The 18,576-nt window shown below is 47.6% G+C and overlaps 1 protein-coding gene across 2 annotated transcripts in view; it reads right to left on the bottom strand.

Annotated features, from left to right (window-relative positions):
• The window catches only part of LOC138489417 (zinc finger protein 551-like), a 55,604-nt gene extending 40,528 nt beyond the window's left edge, over window positions 1-15,076 (bottom strand). For both annotated transcript variants that reach the window (XM_069617137.1, XM_069617136.1), the window contains exon 1: window positions 14,851-15,076. In XM_069617137.1, coding sequence (XP_069473238.1) covers window positions 14,851-14,874 — 24 coding nt within the window. In that variant the 5' untranslated portion in view covers window positions 14,875-15,076. The remainder of the gene's footprint in view (window positions 1-14,850) is intronic.
• Window positions 15,077-18,576: the final 3,500 nt, after the last annotated feature.

The following is an 18,576-nucleotide window of genomic DNA, read 5'->3' as shown; positions in this document are numbered from 1 at the left end:
AAGCCTTTTGTGTGGCTTACTTAGACGACATTGCCGTCTACAGTTCCACCTGGGAAGAGCATTTGACACATCTGGATAAGGTGTTGCAGGCCTTGAAAAGGGCTAACCTCACTATCAAGGCCACCAAGTGCCAGATAGCTCAGGGGAAAGTTACCTATCTTGGTCATGAGGTAGGAGGGGGTCAAATCCAACCTCTCTCCAGTAAAGTACAGGATGTATAGAACTGGGAGACTCCCACTACTCAAACCCGGGTGAGAGCCTTTTTGGGCCTCACTGGGTACTATCGCAATTTCATGACAGACTATGGAACCATAGCTGCACCCCTGACAGTTCTAACTTCACCCAAACAGCCTAGGAAGGTTAATTGGACCGAAGACTGTCAGAGGGCCTTTGATGGCTTGAAAGAAAGTATGTGTAGGGCACCTGTGTTGTGTGCGCCTGACTACAGCCGACTCTTTATCGTCCAGACGGATGCCTGCGACACCGGAATTGGAGCTGTCTTGTCCCAGTTAGATGACAAAGGGAGAGAACATCCTATCATATTCATCAGTAGACAACTCAAGGGTAGAGAACTTAGGTGGGCTACTGTTGAAAAGGAGTGTTTTAGCATAGTTTGGAGCCTTAGGCGTTTTAGGGCCTACCTTACGGGGTCTACCTTCAAGGTCCAAACAGATCATAAGCCCCTGAAGTGGCTTATGCAGATGAAGGGTGAGAATCCGAAATTGCTCAGGTGGTCCATTAGCCTGCAAGGGCTAGACTTCACCATAGAGCACAGACCAGGGAAGAGTCACGATAATGCAGATGGCCTTTCCAGAAGGTATGTTGACCGTCTGGATGAGGGTGTCTATCCCGTGGGAGATTAGACACCCTCCACCTCAGTCTGGGGGGGGCGACTGTGATGCTGGAAATGCATCAGAGGGACAGGGCCTCTGTATCCTTGTCCTTTACTGCTTTTTATCATGTGTTCTGTCGTGTTTTCTGCCCAGGAGTCCATGTGGGACTCCTGGCAGTGCAGCTCTCTCTTTTGGTTTGGTGAACAGACCCATGGGATACCCTTATGGCACCCATGGGTAGGGGTACAGCCCTGTGCCCCTAGTGTATGTTTTTGGGCACCTGTGGGTGGCCCACAGAGCAGGGTATGAGCTGGTGGCAGCTCCATGGTGAATTTGACAGGTGCTCTGGGTGTCCTCCATTTTGGGATACCCAGGCCCTGCCATAGGGATCAGTTGATTCCTGATAGGAAACAAGATGGCCCCTGTGGCCTCTTGCTTTCTATTGCCTGTTACCTTGTTTTCCCAAAGTCCTGGGAAGCCCTGACTCTGTCCCTTCCCCCTGACTGGCTGTTGGGTGGAAGTTCCATATATGGTGTTGTTGTGAAGGCCCAGCTAGACTGACTGGAGCCTTCCCAGTGACTGTATGTTGTGAGTACCTCTTGTGGGTGGGACCTGGGTGAATGGAGTGTGTGACCAATATACACTCCTTGTTGTGGTTGTCTGGTTTCTGGCATGAGAGACAAAGACTGAGACAGCCCTGCCCGAAACTGGCCTGAATGCAGTGTGTAGTGTTGAATGGCTGGGCACTTGTCCCAATCCACATTCCTTGTTGTGAGTGTCTGAAAGGGAGGAGTGTGGCCTGAATGCACTGTGTGCCTGATTGGCTGACTGACTGCATGAATGCCCTTCTGTGTGATTGGCTGCAGAGTGTGTGCCAGCAGTGTGGATGAGAGACAGAATAGTATATCTGGGGACCTCTCACCACTGGAAATTGTTCAGAAGCGTTCAGAAGCTGAGTCTCCACTCTAAGAGTAACTGGAATTGCTGATCCTGGACGTCCAGCTGGAAGAAGACGACTTGCTGTTGCACTTGCTTCGATCTGATCTGAAAGCTGCCGAATTCGTCGAGGACTGACCCGAGAGAGGACCTGGTAAGGCGCCCTCTTCCCGTGCTCCGAGGGATCATCGAGCACCGCTACATCTTCGCCAAAGCGCCCTGGAAGTCAGACCCTCGAAAGGCTGCCGACCCGAGACGGGACCGCTGATGAGATCGAAGTGAAGCACCCGGACATCGCCGCCGTCGACCAGGGTTCGCAGGTCTGTGTAACCGCTGGAGGCCCGTCGAAGTTGTGTTGCCCAGCCGTGGGAACCACTTGACGCCGTGCCGCCGACGACCGGAGCCGTCCGCTCCTTGCCTAAGAACATTTGAATCGAAGGACTCCCTTGTCCGCACCGTCGACCGCTTTATCCTGCCGGAGAAAGTCGAGGACGACCAAATCGCCGAGGAGAAACCTGCCGGTGGGTTTCCCGCCACCCGACGACCACAAAGACTCGAACGACTCGATGCCCTTGCTGGGCCCCCGTCTTCACAATCTTTGCGGTCCAGAACAATTGTCATCGAGGTGCCCCGCACGCCTCTGCCTTGCAGGACGCCAACGCTCCTTCGTCGACGAGCACCGCTTGGATCGAAGCTGCCACCTCATCGACACCGCTCTACCCTGTTTGTTGTCGGACGTTCGACGCCCTGTGTCTCCCGCTTGAAAGGGAAGGCATTTAAGAAGGGCCGTCGATTCCCCGACGCCGAACGCCGAGTTCCTCGACGCTTCTCGACGATCCGTGACTCCCGCTTGAAAGGGGGTCGCTCAAGAAGGATCTGTCGACGCCTCTTCGAAGAACTCGACTCCACCAGGTACATTGGGGGGGTAAAAACATTATAGGAGGGAATAAGACTTGCAGAACAATATATGGACTGGGCTTGTGCTATATCTTTATTTTACAGGTTGCCCAGGTGGGGGGGGGGGATCTCCACACAGAACTGTGTCTAGTGGCAGGGGCCAGTATTCTGCCTATTGCTCAACCATCTTATTTTCTCTCCTCTCTCTATTGCTAGTTTCACTCTATTGATCTGTGTGACATTGTTACAGTATTGTTGATGCACTTTAATGAGGTCTAATATAAAGGGTGGTACCACTTTAGAATTGCATATATTTGCCATTGTTGATTTTCCTAAGTACAAAGTGAGTTATTATGATAAGTGTACATAACCTTGAATATTGATTATATAAAGACTGTGTTCTAACCAATACAGTGTGTGGACATTCCTTTGTGGGGGCTTGGGGACTACACTGTACTTAAGAACCAGCCTGCATCACCTCCCGAGAAGCTAGGCCTTGATTGCTCGTCCATTGCTACCGTAATAGAGAATCTTGGCTGGGGACCTCTGTGCCTCCCCTCTACCATATAGAGAGCAGAAGTACAGACACCCCCTACCAGTCTTTACAATGATCGACCGGTAGTTAGGCTTGCATGGCCAGATAAAGTGCTAGTGAAGGTGGTCACCTGCCATTTGCAGAATTATGTAGAGGTTGAGTCATTACTTGATCCTTTTCAATCTGGGTTCCAGAACAAGTTCGGTAGTGAGACAGCGCTGTTGGCAGTGTAGGATGATATACTAAGGGTGACGGATGAAGATCTCTCATTGTTGGCAATGTTGGACCTCTCTGCAGCCCTTGACAACATAGATAATCATATCCTGCTTAGCCGTTTGAGAAAGATTGATAATGTTTCTGAACATGCATTAAAATGGTTCAACTCTTTTCTATCTAACAGATGTCAGCAGGTCAAATTGGGGGGGGGGGGGTTCTGTCAGACCCAATCTCCCTGGGCTGTGGAGTACCACAGACACCCTCAGTATCACCCCTGCTCTTTAATCTTTACTTTCGGCCACTAATGGATACTCTGAGGAATTATGAGATTTATTTCCACTCTTATGCAGAGGATACCAAGGTTTTCATTAAAAAAGGAAATGTTGAGGAAACATTCCTCAGGGTTAAACAGTGCCTGCATGTAGTGAGTCTTTGGATGTTGGAAAAAGAGTTGCATCTTAACCCGTCTAAGACCGAGTTTGCTCCGTTTGTAACCAGAAATCTCCTTGCAGCAGAGACGTGGTCCCAGATTCAATTTTGGGGGGGGGGGGGGGCGAGTTAAACCTTGACTCTAAAATGAAAAATGTAGGGTGTATCTGGCAGGGCAATCTTGTCAGAGAAGGCCAGGCCAGTGCCAAGGATCAGGCTGTTTCTACTCCCTGTGCTTGTTACAAGTCCTGCCGTTTCTCCCAGAAGATGATCCTGCTGCTGTAGTTGGTTCCTTGGTGAATTCACATTTGGACTACTGCAACAGCCTTCTTGCTGGAACTCCAGTCAAACAGAGTTAAAAGGCACTGAATGCTACCGTAAGATTGGTCTGTCGATTGGGTAGGTCCTCCCACATGTTGGTCTCCTTCCGGACACTTGCCAGGCTGGCCGTGGAAGGTAGAATTAACTTTAAGGTGGCTTGTCTTATATTCAAGAGCTTGAATGGTCTTGAGGAGTTTCTGGAATTTAAGGAGATCAGGTTCAAGATGGAGAGAGGCAGGGAGGTTGTTCCAGAGGGAAGCACCTGCAGAGGATAAATATCTATATCCAAATCTCTGTTTGGAAAAACGGCTCACCCATAGAGAGTTTGAAGAGGATGAGCGGGAGGGCTCTAGAAGGAGAGTATTTAGGGAGAGAGAGTTGTATATGGTGTGGGCCCGGCCCCAGAAAGCCTTGTGGACTATGCAGAGGGTCTTGAACTTGGATCATTGCAGCCACGGGGAGCCAGTGGAGGAATTCCAGTACCGGAGAGATGCGGTCCCTGGGCTTGAGGCCAGGGATAATTCTTGCGGTTCTGGATGAGTTGTAGAGGCCAGAGAGAAGTAGGAAGATTATGATATGATATTTTATTTATATCGCGCTCGTACACAGGTGTTTCAGAGCATGACCAGGCGAAGGGAGAGGAACAGGGGAGAAACAAAAACAACGATCTTACTAGGCCCAGTGACATTGAGATAATGATAAGATTGAGGGAAAAAAACTGTTGCGGTAGTCTAGTCTAGAGAGGACCAGGGCTCTGGAGACAGTAAGCCTCTGGGGGAAAGTGAGAAAAGGTATGATACCTCCGAGGAGGTGCAGCTGGTAGTGGAACTTTTTAGAGATGTCCGAGGTGTGAGAGGAGAAGGAGAGAGTGGAGTCGAAGATGACCCCCAGATTTCTTGCCTCACTAGTGGGTCAGGGCGTAGGGCCAAGGGAGGCCGGCCAGAGTGAAAATTGTGGGAAAGCAGGAGCAGGCCCCAATGAGGATGATCTCTGTCTTGCTGGCATTAAGGCAGAGATCGTTTGCAGCACACCAAGACTGAATTGCACACAGACAGTTAGGAATGAACGAGGAGGAGGCCGAGGGTAGCCATAAAGACAGCTTTGTATCATCCGCATAACACTGAAAGTTGGAGGTGAAGGCAGAGATCTTGCAGGCCAAGTAGACATTGAAGAACCAGGGGGATACACTCTCTCTACTTGTGGTGCCTCCCAGGGAGATCCCTGGGAGGCACCACAAGGAGAGAGAGTTTTACGTCTGGCAGTGTACAAGGACGTATACGGTGCACTAGGCATCTTACCAACAGCCTTTTTGGAAGGTCTTATCAGAGGTATCAACATCTCTGGCTGCGTTGGCAGTTGTCACGGCAACGACTACACGCTCCGTTGCTTCGTTTAGTGCTGCGTAGCAGGTCACGTGTTCAGTCAGCTGACCGTCCCCGTGATCACGCCTCCTAGAAGCCTTAAAATGGATGTTGTCGCTGAACTCGCTGCTTCTGTTAGCGTTATTTCCCATATTGATTCCTGAACTCTAATTCTGTATTTTCGACCCTGGACTGTCCTCCGGATTCCGTTAGTTTATATGATTTGGATACTGGCATCCTTCATGGTACTGAAGCGGACTGTTTTGTGGACTTCCTTGTCTGATACCTGAACACTACGCAGCCAGCCTGTTACCGAACCTGCCTTGCTCATCGGACTACCTTTCGCGTCTAAACCATTCAATGCAGTCTCACTCCGCTGATTGGCGTTCCGTCGCCTTCTGTTTGGGGAGCCGCTACACTGATCGTGTACCACTCTTCTGGCCACACTCCGAGGTATCAGCCTGCTAACCACTTCCCGGTAAGTCTTGTGTTCTCCATTCTACTGCTCATTCCTCTTGGGGTTTCACTTGTATAGCAACGTACCACCTTGCTATCAAGTACTGTAACTGTCAATATCCTACAAATTGTATTTGCACTACCAAGGTTTGCTTCTGAAAATACCCAACAAACTACAGAACGCTGCCAAGTACTGCTTCCTGAATAAAACTGCTGCATATCTGACTGATCTTTTCTACATTACATTTGGAAATCAAGTGCATTTCAAAACGCTTTGCTGCATGCACCAACCTGGCCCTAGTGCGACCCTCGTTCTGCCTGGGATTAAACTTCCCAACTAACTACCTGTTTGTTGTTTTATCCCGTTGTCGTTTTTGGGACTTCATTGGGCTTCACCCTCTCCTGATTAGGGTAAGAACTCAACTCCTTCCGCTTCTATATTGGGTCTAGTAGCTCCATTCCTTGGCTTAACCTTCCCTTCTGGTTTATTTAGGGCTCCTTCATTTGTTAAGAGGCGGCAAAGTTAGTCATAAGGTATAAACCTAGTATTTCTACTGTCACTATAATACTTCTATATACCTTGGCATTAACCTGTCTTGTTTTCCTTTACAGCATTGGGTTGGTGGTGTGTGTTTCCCCGCTCTTTAGTGTGATTGGCTCCTCTGTCTACTTACCTCACAGCAGAGGGGCACGTCATAATAAAGAGATTCCCTCAAGTTGAGGAGGCTAAGCTCCTGGCGTGGACCTAAGCTTACGAAGTCAACGGGACTGTTTCCGATAGGCATACTCAACACTCCGGGGTTTCTTATCAACGCCCCGGCCTGTGTGGTAAGTTACAGAGTTATAACAGAGAGAAAAGAACCATGTTCCACTTGGGAAGGACGTCTGAGAGAAAGGAGGCAAGCCATGCCAGGGCCTGATCTGCGATGCCAGGGTATCACAGAGACATGAGATCAGGATGTTGTGGTTTACCATATCGAAAGAAGAAGAGAGGTCAAGAAGAATGAGGACAGAGGGAGAGTTTTAGTAAGGATTTGAGAGCAGGTCCTCATGGGTGTTTAGAAGAGCAATTTCCGTGCCTCTTGATGCTCTGAAACCAGACGGATGGTGATGGAGACAACCAACAGATTCAGTGTGGAGGGTAAGCTGAGAGATAGCCAACTTGTTCAGGAGTTTTCCCAGGAAAGCAGTGATAGAGATCGGGAAGAGTTTGCCGGAATAGAAGGGTCAGCAGAAGTTTTTTTTTAGCAGGTTTGCACTTGAGAGATGTGGGGAAAACTCCAGTGGCAAAGGAGAGGTTACAATGGTCTGCCAAGGCTGGAGCGAGAGTGTCAATGTTGTCCTTGATGGTTTTGGAAGGGCAAGAGAGCACCTGTTTGGAAGAGGCTTTCATAGACCGGACTTGTCTAGAGACCTCCTCAGGTGTGACAGGGGAGAGACTAGGGGGAGGGATGGGGGCGGCCAGGAGGCTCAAGAAATGTTGGTGCATGAGTGGTTGTGGAGGCGAGAGGGGACAGGATTTCCTGTGTTTTGTCAGTGAAGTGTGCAGTCAGGGCCGAGCAGAGGACCTGGGTGGGTGCAGTAGAAGATGATGCTGCAGTAGGATTGGCCAGTTCCGTGCAGACTTTGAAAAGTTCAGCCGTGTTGTTAGATGGCTCAGAGATGTAGGCTTGAATATGGACTCCCTTTTTGGACCGGATGCAGAGTCTGTATTGCCTTTGAAGAAGGCTGCAGGCCAGCTTGTCAGAGAGTGCACCTGAGGATCCCCAGTTCCCTTCTGCTGCTCTTCACTTGCGTTGAAAGGCAGCCAGATCGGAATCGTACCAAGTGTTGCACTTTTTGGCAGGCTTCAGTCAGACCCTCATGACAGGTGCAAGAATGTTGAGAGCATTGTAGATGAAAGGTGAAAGTTAGAGAGGGCTGTGTCATGGTGGGAGTCAGCCGCAGGAGTCAAAGGAGGAGAGTAGATGGAGGCAAAGGCCAGCACTGACACTCTTTTCATGGGTCGGAAGACCATGAAGGCGATCAGCGGTGCAGGGTGTGTTGGTGCTAATGGAGAAGAGAGCTTCAAGCGTGAAGAGTGATCAGTCCAGGAGAGTGAGGTAGTGAGAGGGATAGAGGGGGATAAACGTAGCCGCTACCAACCGACAGGAAACTACGTTCAGGGGATCAATTGTTGTTGATAATCAAGACTTCTTTTTGCATCTCAAGGGGAGACAGAAGGTTTGCTGTCTATGGTCCAAGGCTGTGGAACAGCCAACCTCGAGAAATCAGAGTTCTTGAATCTTTCTATCAGTTTCGTAACCTTAAAACCTTCCTCTTCAGATAATGGGCAGACAGAGGTATTATGGCTTTTATTCTTGTGCCTGAAGAATGGTTCAGACACTGGGCCTCATTAGGAGTTTGGAGGTAGCCATGCCCTTAAAAAGTGCTGCCTCCAAACTTTGGTCCGGGTTCCCTGAATGGGGAAATACCGGGCCATTCTGACCTTGGAGGTCCCGGTTGTGCCCCATTCAGGGAACCCAGACCATCCCCATTCCCATTCAAGCCCCCATAGGGCTCAATGGGGATGGAGATAACAACGGGCCCGTTAAAAACAGGCCCGTTGTTAGCTCCCTGGTCCCCACGCGGGACCCGCAAAGGATGTCTGGTCTGACCAGATGTCCAGAGCGGGTCCCGCGAGGGACCCTCATAATAGGGTGGTATGGGTTTAACAGTGCCAGCACCTTTAACGGCGCTGTTAAACCCATACCGCCAGGATCGTAATGAGGCCCACTGTCTGTTGGTTTCTTTTGCTATATTGGTTACTAGCTGTGCCTTTACACGATTGAGTTAATTCTGTGTGTGCTCATAAATGCTCAAATTAAATCGTATGATGACAAGGAAGGTTATTCAAGTGCGACAAGATGATTGTTACTCGTCTACCTGTTGGAGCATATTTTTCATAAAAGGTAGCAGGCGCTCATCTCCAGAGAGAAAATGGCATGATAATCTGTTCCAAGATGAGAGTTTGCAGCACACGCTTTTTGCTCACTGTACCTTTCACAGATGGGAAATATCCATTTGCATATCAGTCTTTGTCCCGCCCACATGGAGCATATACCTTGTTTTTATTCATTAATTTACTTTACATTTATAGCAGGACACAAAGCCCTGAGGCATCTAGGCACTAGTTACAGTACAGGTGGGGTAGCCTGGCCCACAGTGTGGAAGACCAACGACTAGACACAGCTTAAAGGTCACTCGAGAGGCATTCGTGTAAATGCACCTTCCGGAAAAGCCTCGCCTCATGGTGCGGAGGGCTATATCAGGGGTGATATGATATGATAGGATAGGTTATTTATAACACGCTTAATACCCAGAGGTTTCTAAGCGCTGACCCGGGGGTCGAACCTGTGTTGTTCCATGTCGCCTTGCTTCCAAGGCGAGCACGTTGCCGCTGAGCTATCCCCTCTGAGACTCTAGAGGTGCAAACAAGAATAGTAAGAAGCATTTGTGTGAATGCACCTTCCGGAAAAGCCTCGCCTCATGGTGCAGGGGGCTACATCGGTGGTTCAAGCAAGCATGGTAAGAAGCATTCATGCAAATGCACTTTCTGGAAAAGCCTCACCTCATGGTGAGGGGGGGGGGGTACATCAGGGGTGTAAGCAAGCATGGTAAGAAGCATTCATGTAAATGCACGTTCTGGAAAAGCCTTGCCTCATGGTGCAGGGGGGCATTGGAGGTGCAAGCAAGCAGGGTAAGAAACATTCATGTAAATGCACTTTCTGGAAAAGCCTCGCGTCATGGTGCGGGGGGGTTACATCAGGGGTGTAACCAAGCATGGTAAGAAGCATTCATGTAAATGCACTTTCTGGAAAAGCCTCGCCTCATGGTGCGGGGGGGGCATTGGAGGTGCAAGCAGGCAATGTAAGAAACATTCAAGTAATTATTAATGTGGATGAAAAATAAAAACACAGTGTGGGGTAGATTATCCAATCAGCCCCCTACTTGCTGGAGATTGTAGAGAAACACAGTCTGCATAATTAAGCACTACAGGCAAACAATTAAGCAGAGGTACTAAATGTGACAACATTGTTGAGGTTACAGTGGCATGGAATATGGTTGGAGCAATGGTAAAAAAAACATTAGAAGGCTCACAGGGCACACTCCAAAGCCAGGGCCAGGCAAGGCATATCAGGCCTACTGTGCAAAGACAGGTATACACGAGAGACAGTAAAAACAAAAGAAGGTTTGCATTCGAGTCTTAATCAAGACACACCACTGTGGCTAGATCAATTTTAGGCAAGTTAGGAGTGCAGGAAGAAACCAGGTGATACACCGAGGGAGGTGTGTTCCTACAAGTGGTTAATTCAAAAACTATTTTTTTTATTTCTTCCTATGAATTCAATCTGTTAATGTTAGCATCTTGTTCAAAGAACTTGAGATTATTAGGTGAAATGTTATTTGTTTTGATTCAATCAAGCATTTTAATTAGTTGGAGCATTAGTCTTTATTATCATTGTGCATAGTTTCTGCACACTTCTGTAACAACCATATGCTTGCATGCCAACAGTATTACAAACGTGCTAGAGCAGAAGGCTGGTGCAAGTAACATAGTGTATGCATTATTTCAAAGAACAACAGCAACACAAACAGAGTGACATATCATATCTAATAAATTGCAAAATTAATGTTGTAAACAGTCCAGGGTCGACGCAGATTGGCAGCCTTTTGACGTGGATAGATTAACCACCTTCATCAGGACAGGACTCCCTTAAGTTGAACCTCCCATCTCAGAAACATTGGAGAGGTGGGGGAGTGGAGGTAGAATTCCTATACTGGTGGATCTGTGATTCACTTTACTAGGTATACGCGATATTGGTTCGGTATCCGAAAGTGGGCCTCTGAGGGTGAGCGTGCACCAAAGGTGAGCGACTCAGTTGGAGAATGCCAACTGAGCCGCTCACATTTGGCGCATGCTCCAGTAGAAGTGAATGCGACGCTTTCAAGCCGATGCAGGCAACACGAGTCTATCTCCCCTTAACTGCACACTACGAACAGGGAACCTTCGGAAAAAAGGCAGCTTTTTCTCACAGGTCATCATCAGAGTCTCAAGTTTGGATACCAAACCAATATCCAGTATTCCTAGTAAAGTGAATCACAGATCCACTAGTAAAGCAGACGCAGCGTGATCCAAAATGAAGTGAAAGAAATAACTAGACTCCGTGCAACAGATGGCCCCAGCTGGAGAATAAATCTACTTGCTTTTCTTACTATAACTATCAGATTGGGCCCCTGTTTATTTTTGGGGAGCTCCAGATGATTTATGTTTTCATGCACTTGATTTTTCGGTGTCTTGTTCTCCCAGATGAGGGTTGGGGAAATTGAGGTGCGCCGTTAATTTGCCTACATCCACTATACATTTTCCTTTGACTATGAATAACGGGCGCAGCTTCACACTGATGGTGGAGGGAACTCTACCTGACTTTTGGATCAGGTGGGCCAACTATTTAGGCCAATTACAGATATTGTTTATGGATTTCGATATCTACAGGGTCATCTACTTCCTTTGGTCCTGATGAAGGTGCAGAACTATCCATTTCACTGAAACATTTGATTATGTTTCGTTATATTTCTGATATGTATACATATTGGGCCTCATTATAGGTCGGGCGGTCCGGAAATAACAGTGGCGGTAAACCCGCCACCACTGTTAATTTAGGACTGCCCGATCTTGCGTCCTGCAGGCGGGAGGTGGCGTTCCCGCCAGGTCTAACCTGGCAGGTTTACCACCGCCCTCCTGCAGGTGGACGTGGAAACACCGGCACTATCAGGAGATGGTGCCGGTGTTTCCATGGTCCCCATTCCCATTAAGTCCTATGGGACTCAATGGGGATTTACACCATTCCGCCTCCAGAATTCCCAGGTCACCGGGGTTGTAATACCCCGCTAATTCCGGGAATCACCGTATTCCGGGTGGCGGAATGGTAATACGAGTCTGGCGGTAACCAGGCGGTTTTACCGCCGGACTCGTAATGAGGCCCATTGTCTTTGATGCATTGAATATTAAATGAATACATTCTGCATTTTCTACAGACCCTTTCTGGATCAATGCTTATTTTGGGTTCAGTATATATAGGATGTATTTATTATTTCTTATAGCAGATGTGGCATTATTGGGAGAGGTGAGGCTACGGCCCAGCTCAGCAGAGAGAGAACAAAACTATAATAAGCTGCCAATAATACCTGATGGCAACTTTTTTTGCTGTGTTTGTATATGCCCTGACTCCAGTTCTCATTGGAGATGGAGATGGCTCTTGGGTGAAAATGCCCAAAACACAAATATGATATAGTTGCGTTTAAACAAACATTTTTTGATTCATTAATTTCTTGATTGTTTGCTACCGCTGACACATGTTTCGACCTCTGGTCATCTTCAAAGCTATGCTATGTACAGTCAGTTAACATAATTACATTCCGAATAAAAAATGTTACCATGAACAGTCATCAAAATAAAGTATAAACACAATGAATTGTCCATTGATATTACCATTTGTAACCCAAGTTTTGATCATTCATAGATGAACAGAAGTTGAGAAAGAAATTCAAAATAATAAAGTAAAATAAAAAAAGAAGAAGGTATACAACTCCATTGGTTATACTAACAACCTCAATTGCCGTTGAAGTATAATAATGTTCATCCCCTTTTATTCCCTTGACAGTGACACGTGATATGTGATTAATATTAGTTAATTGGATTCATTAGTACAATTTATTCTAAATCATTTTTTAGTATCTTTATAGATATGGGGTGTAACTGATCATTCCTTTGACATATGGTTCTTAGAGGCGTTAAGAAATGTCTTTCTTAGAATTTAAGCTCAATAAGGGGTTGCATTTTAAGGATAAGTAGCTCACCCACGCCGGTGTGATCCTTTGTTAATACAATGCAATATGGGCTCATTGATATGGCCTACTTCGTACAGTATACTAATTCATATAAATGTCTTCTCTGAGCAAAGTGTCCATACGAAGGTGTTCTAGCTTGTGAACATTAATATAATCCACACCACCTTAGTAGTAAGGTGCCTATGGTGTGTTAGTACCGGGTTAACATTTCAGTCTTGACTCATCTTATCATTCTTTCTTGTCTATTCTCCAATGAGAGGATTTGTATCTTCCTAAGTAAGTGTAACCAAATTAATTGTTATTGTTCCGAAACTTAATGGACAAACATCAATTTAGTAAATTACAAACATTGTTCTCACGCCATATTGGATCTGTGTAAATGCCCATTCAGATTTGATGAAGATTCTTATTATTCAGTCCAAGTTATCTAGATAAATCGATCAGCTTCACTGCGCAAACATAAAATTATACAATAGTTTTATTAAATTTAAGTCCAATTATTCAATCTGATAAGGTTATAATAGCATCAGTGCTCGGTGCCCAGGATAAGCTTATCCCTTAACTAAATATGGTTAAATCCTCCGGATACAGAGTGTTATCCTATTCGGGTTGAGGCGTTCTGCACTGTCGTGCCCGGAAAGGGTGGGGAGAGGGTTGATTGGTGTTGGGGGGTTGCTCATAGTGTTCTCAGAGTTTGTTCTGCTTGTCTCTCCATTTCAGGGAGTGGCACAAACCTTCCTGGTCCCTGAAAGGCACCTTTTATCATTCCTTGTAAGTTGTAGTTAATGTCGGTGTTGCCATATCTGGGTCCTTCTATGCAGTTCCACATAGGTAGGGGGGAGATCTAGTCAAGGGCAGAGCAGTATAGGCCCATGCTATAGTGGGGTGGGGGAGGGGGGCTGAGGGTGGGTGTAGGATGGTGGTGTGGGTGGGTGTAGTGACTGACCACATGCAGTATAGGCCCATGCTATAGTGGGGTGGGGGAGGGGGGCTGAGAGTGGGTGTAGGATGGTGGTGTGGGTGGGTGAAGTGACTGACAGCATGCAGTACAGGCCCATGCTAGAGGGGGTGTGGAGGGGGGGGGGCTGGGAGTGGGTGTAGGAGGGTGATGTAGGGGGGTGTAGTGACTAACAGCATGCAGTAAAGGCCCATGCTAGAGGGGGTGTGGAGGAGGGGGCCGAGAGTGGGTGTAGGATGTGGTGTGGGTGGGTGTAGTGACTGAGAGCATGCAGTATAGGCCCATACGTAGAGGGGGTGTGGAGGAGGGGGACTGAGGGTGGGTGCAGGAGGGTGGTGTGGGCGGTGTAGTGACTGACAGCATAAAGCATAGGCCCATGCTGCAGGGGGTGTAGAGGAGGGAGCTGAGAGTGGGTGCAGGAGGGTGGTGTGGGCGGGTATAGTGATTGACAGCTTGGGGAAGGTGGGGAGAGAGGTTGTGTAGGAGAGTGTGTGTAGAAGGGTGGGGAGATTGACAGCATGGGGAGGGTGTGGAGTGGGGGTGTTTGAAGGAGGGGTGAACAGCAGTGTCAAAGGCAACAGAGAGATCAAGGGGGTAGACATAGAAGAGAGTCTGAAGTGGTGAGAAGTGGTTGTGAGGATCTGGAGATGTGAGTGTGCATCATTCCTTACTCACTATTCACCATCTATCACTGTAAAGCGCCTCGTTAAGGTATTGCTCTCTCTAGGCGCTCATAACTTATTTACACAATTTCTGATAGAAGGGTTCAGCTTTCTCTTCGATAAATTCAAAGTATCAAAATAAGCGCTGATTTGCTGCCAACTGGCCCCATGTCACGGAGGTCATTTCCAGCCAGGGCTGTTTAACAAACAGTGCAGTGCATGCTGGGACGTTAAGCCCTTATAGACCCATATATAATGGAACACGTGAAACTAAAACTCCCAGAGCCCCATGACATGGGTGCAGGTGGCAGCAATGACCCCTGACCCCCAGAAAACCTCGCCAGAGGCAGCTCACCTCATCTGGGCCCTGCCCAGGCATTTCTCCCCAGTGATCTTCCGTGGATCTCACTCCACTGGAAGTAGGTGCTTCTCTCGATTGATATTAAGGGGATTTATGCCCCTAATCTTCGATGTACCCCTCCCCAGGGGTTGTGCGTAGAAGTCTTCAAGGGACATTGGTGGCAGTGATGATTCAGAGCAATGCAATGGGGGAGAGCGGAAGAGCCTGGGACAGGAAGGCCCACCCCCACTTCCGGGAGAGGGCTAGATCGCACTGAGGCTGCGCAAAACAGGAGACACTACATCCAACACATGCGCAGTGACGCAAGAGAAACTCAGTCCTTTCATGTTTTCATATTCTTGATATTTTACTTCAACTATCCCACAATGCACCCGCGGCTGTTATTTCACTTATTAATGTGTTTAAAGGTCTTACAATGTTCTATGTGATAGCTGCTGCGTCACATGCCCCTCTCACTTATCTTTGGTGGGGCTTCATTGCTCCTGCACATTGGACCACTCTCCCCACAATTGGGCTACTTAAAATCCATGTGTACCGGAAATGGCGCGAGGATGAGAGTTTGGGCTACTTTGGGCTAGGGGACACGGCAGTGCTTGCAAATTCATGGGCCAACAAAGGTCTCTTGCTTACAGAAACAGACTGTATGACTTGCAGATATCAACAGAGTTACATACAGATGAATATAAACAGAGTTGCATACAGATGAGTAAAACATGGCGTCTTTTTACAGGTTGATAGTGGAGATTTTCATTTCAAACAAAGAGTTTGAAGGTGATGACGGAAATACAGAAAGAAAATGGAGGAGGCACCCGATAACCGGGGCAGGGGCCTTCCTCCTTCCGCTCTCTCATCCCCCCTCCCCTCCTCGGGGGCAGGGGAGAGGGCGGCAAGAGTCCAAAAGCGCGCCAAGCGCAACAGTAAGCCTGTGAAGGGCAACAATGGAAAGGGGAGGAGCAAGGGGTTCATATGCAGCGGACGCCCGGCACAGGAGCACTTGCAGCTCTTCCAGCAGCCGGGCGCCCGTCAACCAGGAGAGGATTTCGTTTTATCACGATGGGTTTGTTACTGATTTCGGGCCTCCTTTTCACGTTACTGATGTGGGGCCCCCGTGTCACCTTAATGATTGAGGGCTCCGTTTAACTTTTCGGGTCGCTGCACTAGCGGTGAATTGTTTGGAGGTACGGTTGTAGTTTTGTAATATTATGGCGCTACACATGCCCTGTTTATTGGATTGTTCAGGGGGCACACAATGCGTTTCCTCAAGGGGAAAGTCTCCCGTGTTCAGCGTTGGTTTTCTGCATTATATGACGTTATCTGGTTGCCCTGTGCCCTCATTCCGGCCCTCGGGCATTGCTGATTGTGGTATCTATGCGCAGTATATCATTACAGTATCTAAAAATGTGGCCGTTGTGAGGTGTTTGTTCGGTACGGCCGCCACACCGATTTGGGGCATTTCTTGTCTGCCACAGTTCATCCTAATGAAAAGGAATCGTTGGGTGGTGATATGTATATATCTGGCATGACCCAGGAACCACATGGTACTCCGTTGTCCGTATAACCAAGGGTCGTCCCATGTATCCACTCGGAAGAGCCCATTGTTGTTCGCCAAAGCGCACCTCGGATGCAGATTTAATTTTCATAAAGAGTTTTCATCGCATGGTGGGATGCGAGCTTCATAGAGGTATACTTCAGCAACTAAGCAATTGGACGATTCATAACCCCCACGCCGCATGCTGCCAGTATGTCAGTATTTTCTTGCCCAACCGCATTGGAAATGTAATGGTACAAGAGGACCGCAGCGAGGCATCTTGTTCACTTGACCATGTTCGCAATCTTATGAACTGCATTGCTGTTCTATTTTGGCGGCAAAGCTGTTTCACTTGACCAGCCTGTGTTTTGGTGCACAATAGTCCCGTCCTGCACTGTTGTTTTCGAGGTTGGAGCATGTGTAGTGCAGTGTTGTAATGGAGGCTCGGTGTGAAGCAAAAGCTTTTTTGTTTACGGGTTGCTGGGACAAAACGGCATGAGTGCTGAGCGTGTCTTTACCCTAAGAGCTGGGAGGTCATACAATGTGCATAATGGGCTGTAATTTTGGACTGATTGCCGGAATTTATATGGACACTCTTAAATGTCTGCACGGAATGTAATTCATGCGATTTATTCACACAGTTGTTCGTGGCCGCGCCTCTGTGTACTAACGCGAGCACTCCAGGTGAATGTGATCAATGCCTTACATGCTGTGTCTGTGCATTCATCAGGTTTTGAAATTGGTAATGTCGAAAGTGGGTAGCACATATGGTCTTGGAATTCAAAATTTGAACCATTATAGGATGCAATAGGTGAAGAGATGAAGAGATTACAGATGGTTTCATGTACTTCTTTCTCGATGCTGGAGATGGGATCCGCAGGTTGGCGCATGGTCTCTGCCCGCATGACACAGCCTGTTTAAGGCGACGGTTTGTGTTGATTTCAGCTACTATGTGACATGATTGTGTGGGGGTTGCTGGTAGAATGAGTTTGCCGGCATTTTATTACACATGGCAACATCAAGGAGGGAGAAAGGGCGGCATGTTTTTGTTTTGTCGCTCAGAACACAGTACCGCGTGTCGCTTAATAATTTAAGAAATGTACAAATTACTTTGAATTGGTGCAGTGTTTTCCGGCATACCAGATGCTCCCAATGGTATGCCGAGTGTTTAAATGGAGCGTTAATTTGCGCTCATACTTGCTTTACAAATAGCGAGAATTCAATGTGAACCTCGATTCGGCGCGAAAAAGTAACAGATCGGCCGTTTTGAACCTGTAATTTTCCAATGGGGCTGTTGATGGCCGACGTCCCCTTTTGTTGTTGATGCGTAATTTAAACAAGTGGACCTTCGGAATTATAAGTAAATTGGTTCATGGCCTCGGCGCCGCACGTTCCCTTTATGGTTCATGGGAGCGAAGGTAAACGCATATGGGCATTCAGAGGAACAAGCAGGTTTGTTCACGGCGCCACACCTGTCGGTGCATAATTTGAGGCGTTGTTCCAGAAAAGGTGTATTTAATTTGAATTCTACGCCCAACTGTTCATGGCCCTGTGGCACAGTAATTGAGGTAATACTGTGGGATTAAGTGATTTAAGGAATGATGAATCAAGGGGCGCATGTATGCTTGCGCCATGAATTGAACTCCATAATGGCCGCAGTTTTTAACCAGCGGATATGTGCAAGGAGAAGCCCATGTCCCTTAGGGCAACAGGGCAGCATATGGTGCTTGAGAAATAAACATGAAGGCCGTGATTGCATAAGGAACGGACAACCCCTAAGGTTGGTGTGGCAATGTTGTGCCTTTACAAGTGAGGTCTAGGTACGGCCGCAGCTTTAAAGAACTGCTGCAATACTGGCGGGCGGAAATGAAAGGGGGTCAGTGGCCATGTTTAGGAGTTTGCGTTTAATGTTTCGAGCCCATTTTGGTGCATTATGGGAATTGTAGTTGGGCACAGGATTGATATCAGATTGGCTTTTTATACTGTAGATTCAATTTATGCCAGATGCAGTCATGCCCCTGGCCGAGGTTTAGTTCCCCGTATACCTGCAAGACTATAAATCCCAGAATGCGTTTAGGCATTTGCCACGTGCATTTCTAAATAATGCGGCTTTCATGTAGCTGCTACGCATTGGTTAAGGTGCTCTCTATTGTTAAAAAAGGGTTTGGAAATGGAAAAATGGCGGCTTTACA

Source organism: Ambystoma mexicanum, chromosome 9 (genome assembly GCF_040938575.1).
Source record: "Ambystoma mexicanum isolate Mex_15411 chromosome 9, UKY_AmexF1_1, whole genome shotgun sequence".
NCBI lineage: Eukaryota > Metazoa > Chordata > Amphibia > Caudata > Ambystomatidae > Ambystoma > Ambystoma mexicanum.
This window is presented reverse-complemented; position numbering and strand designations above follow the sequence as displayed.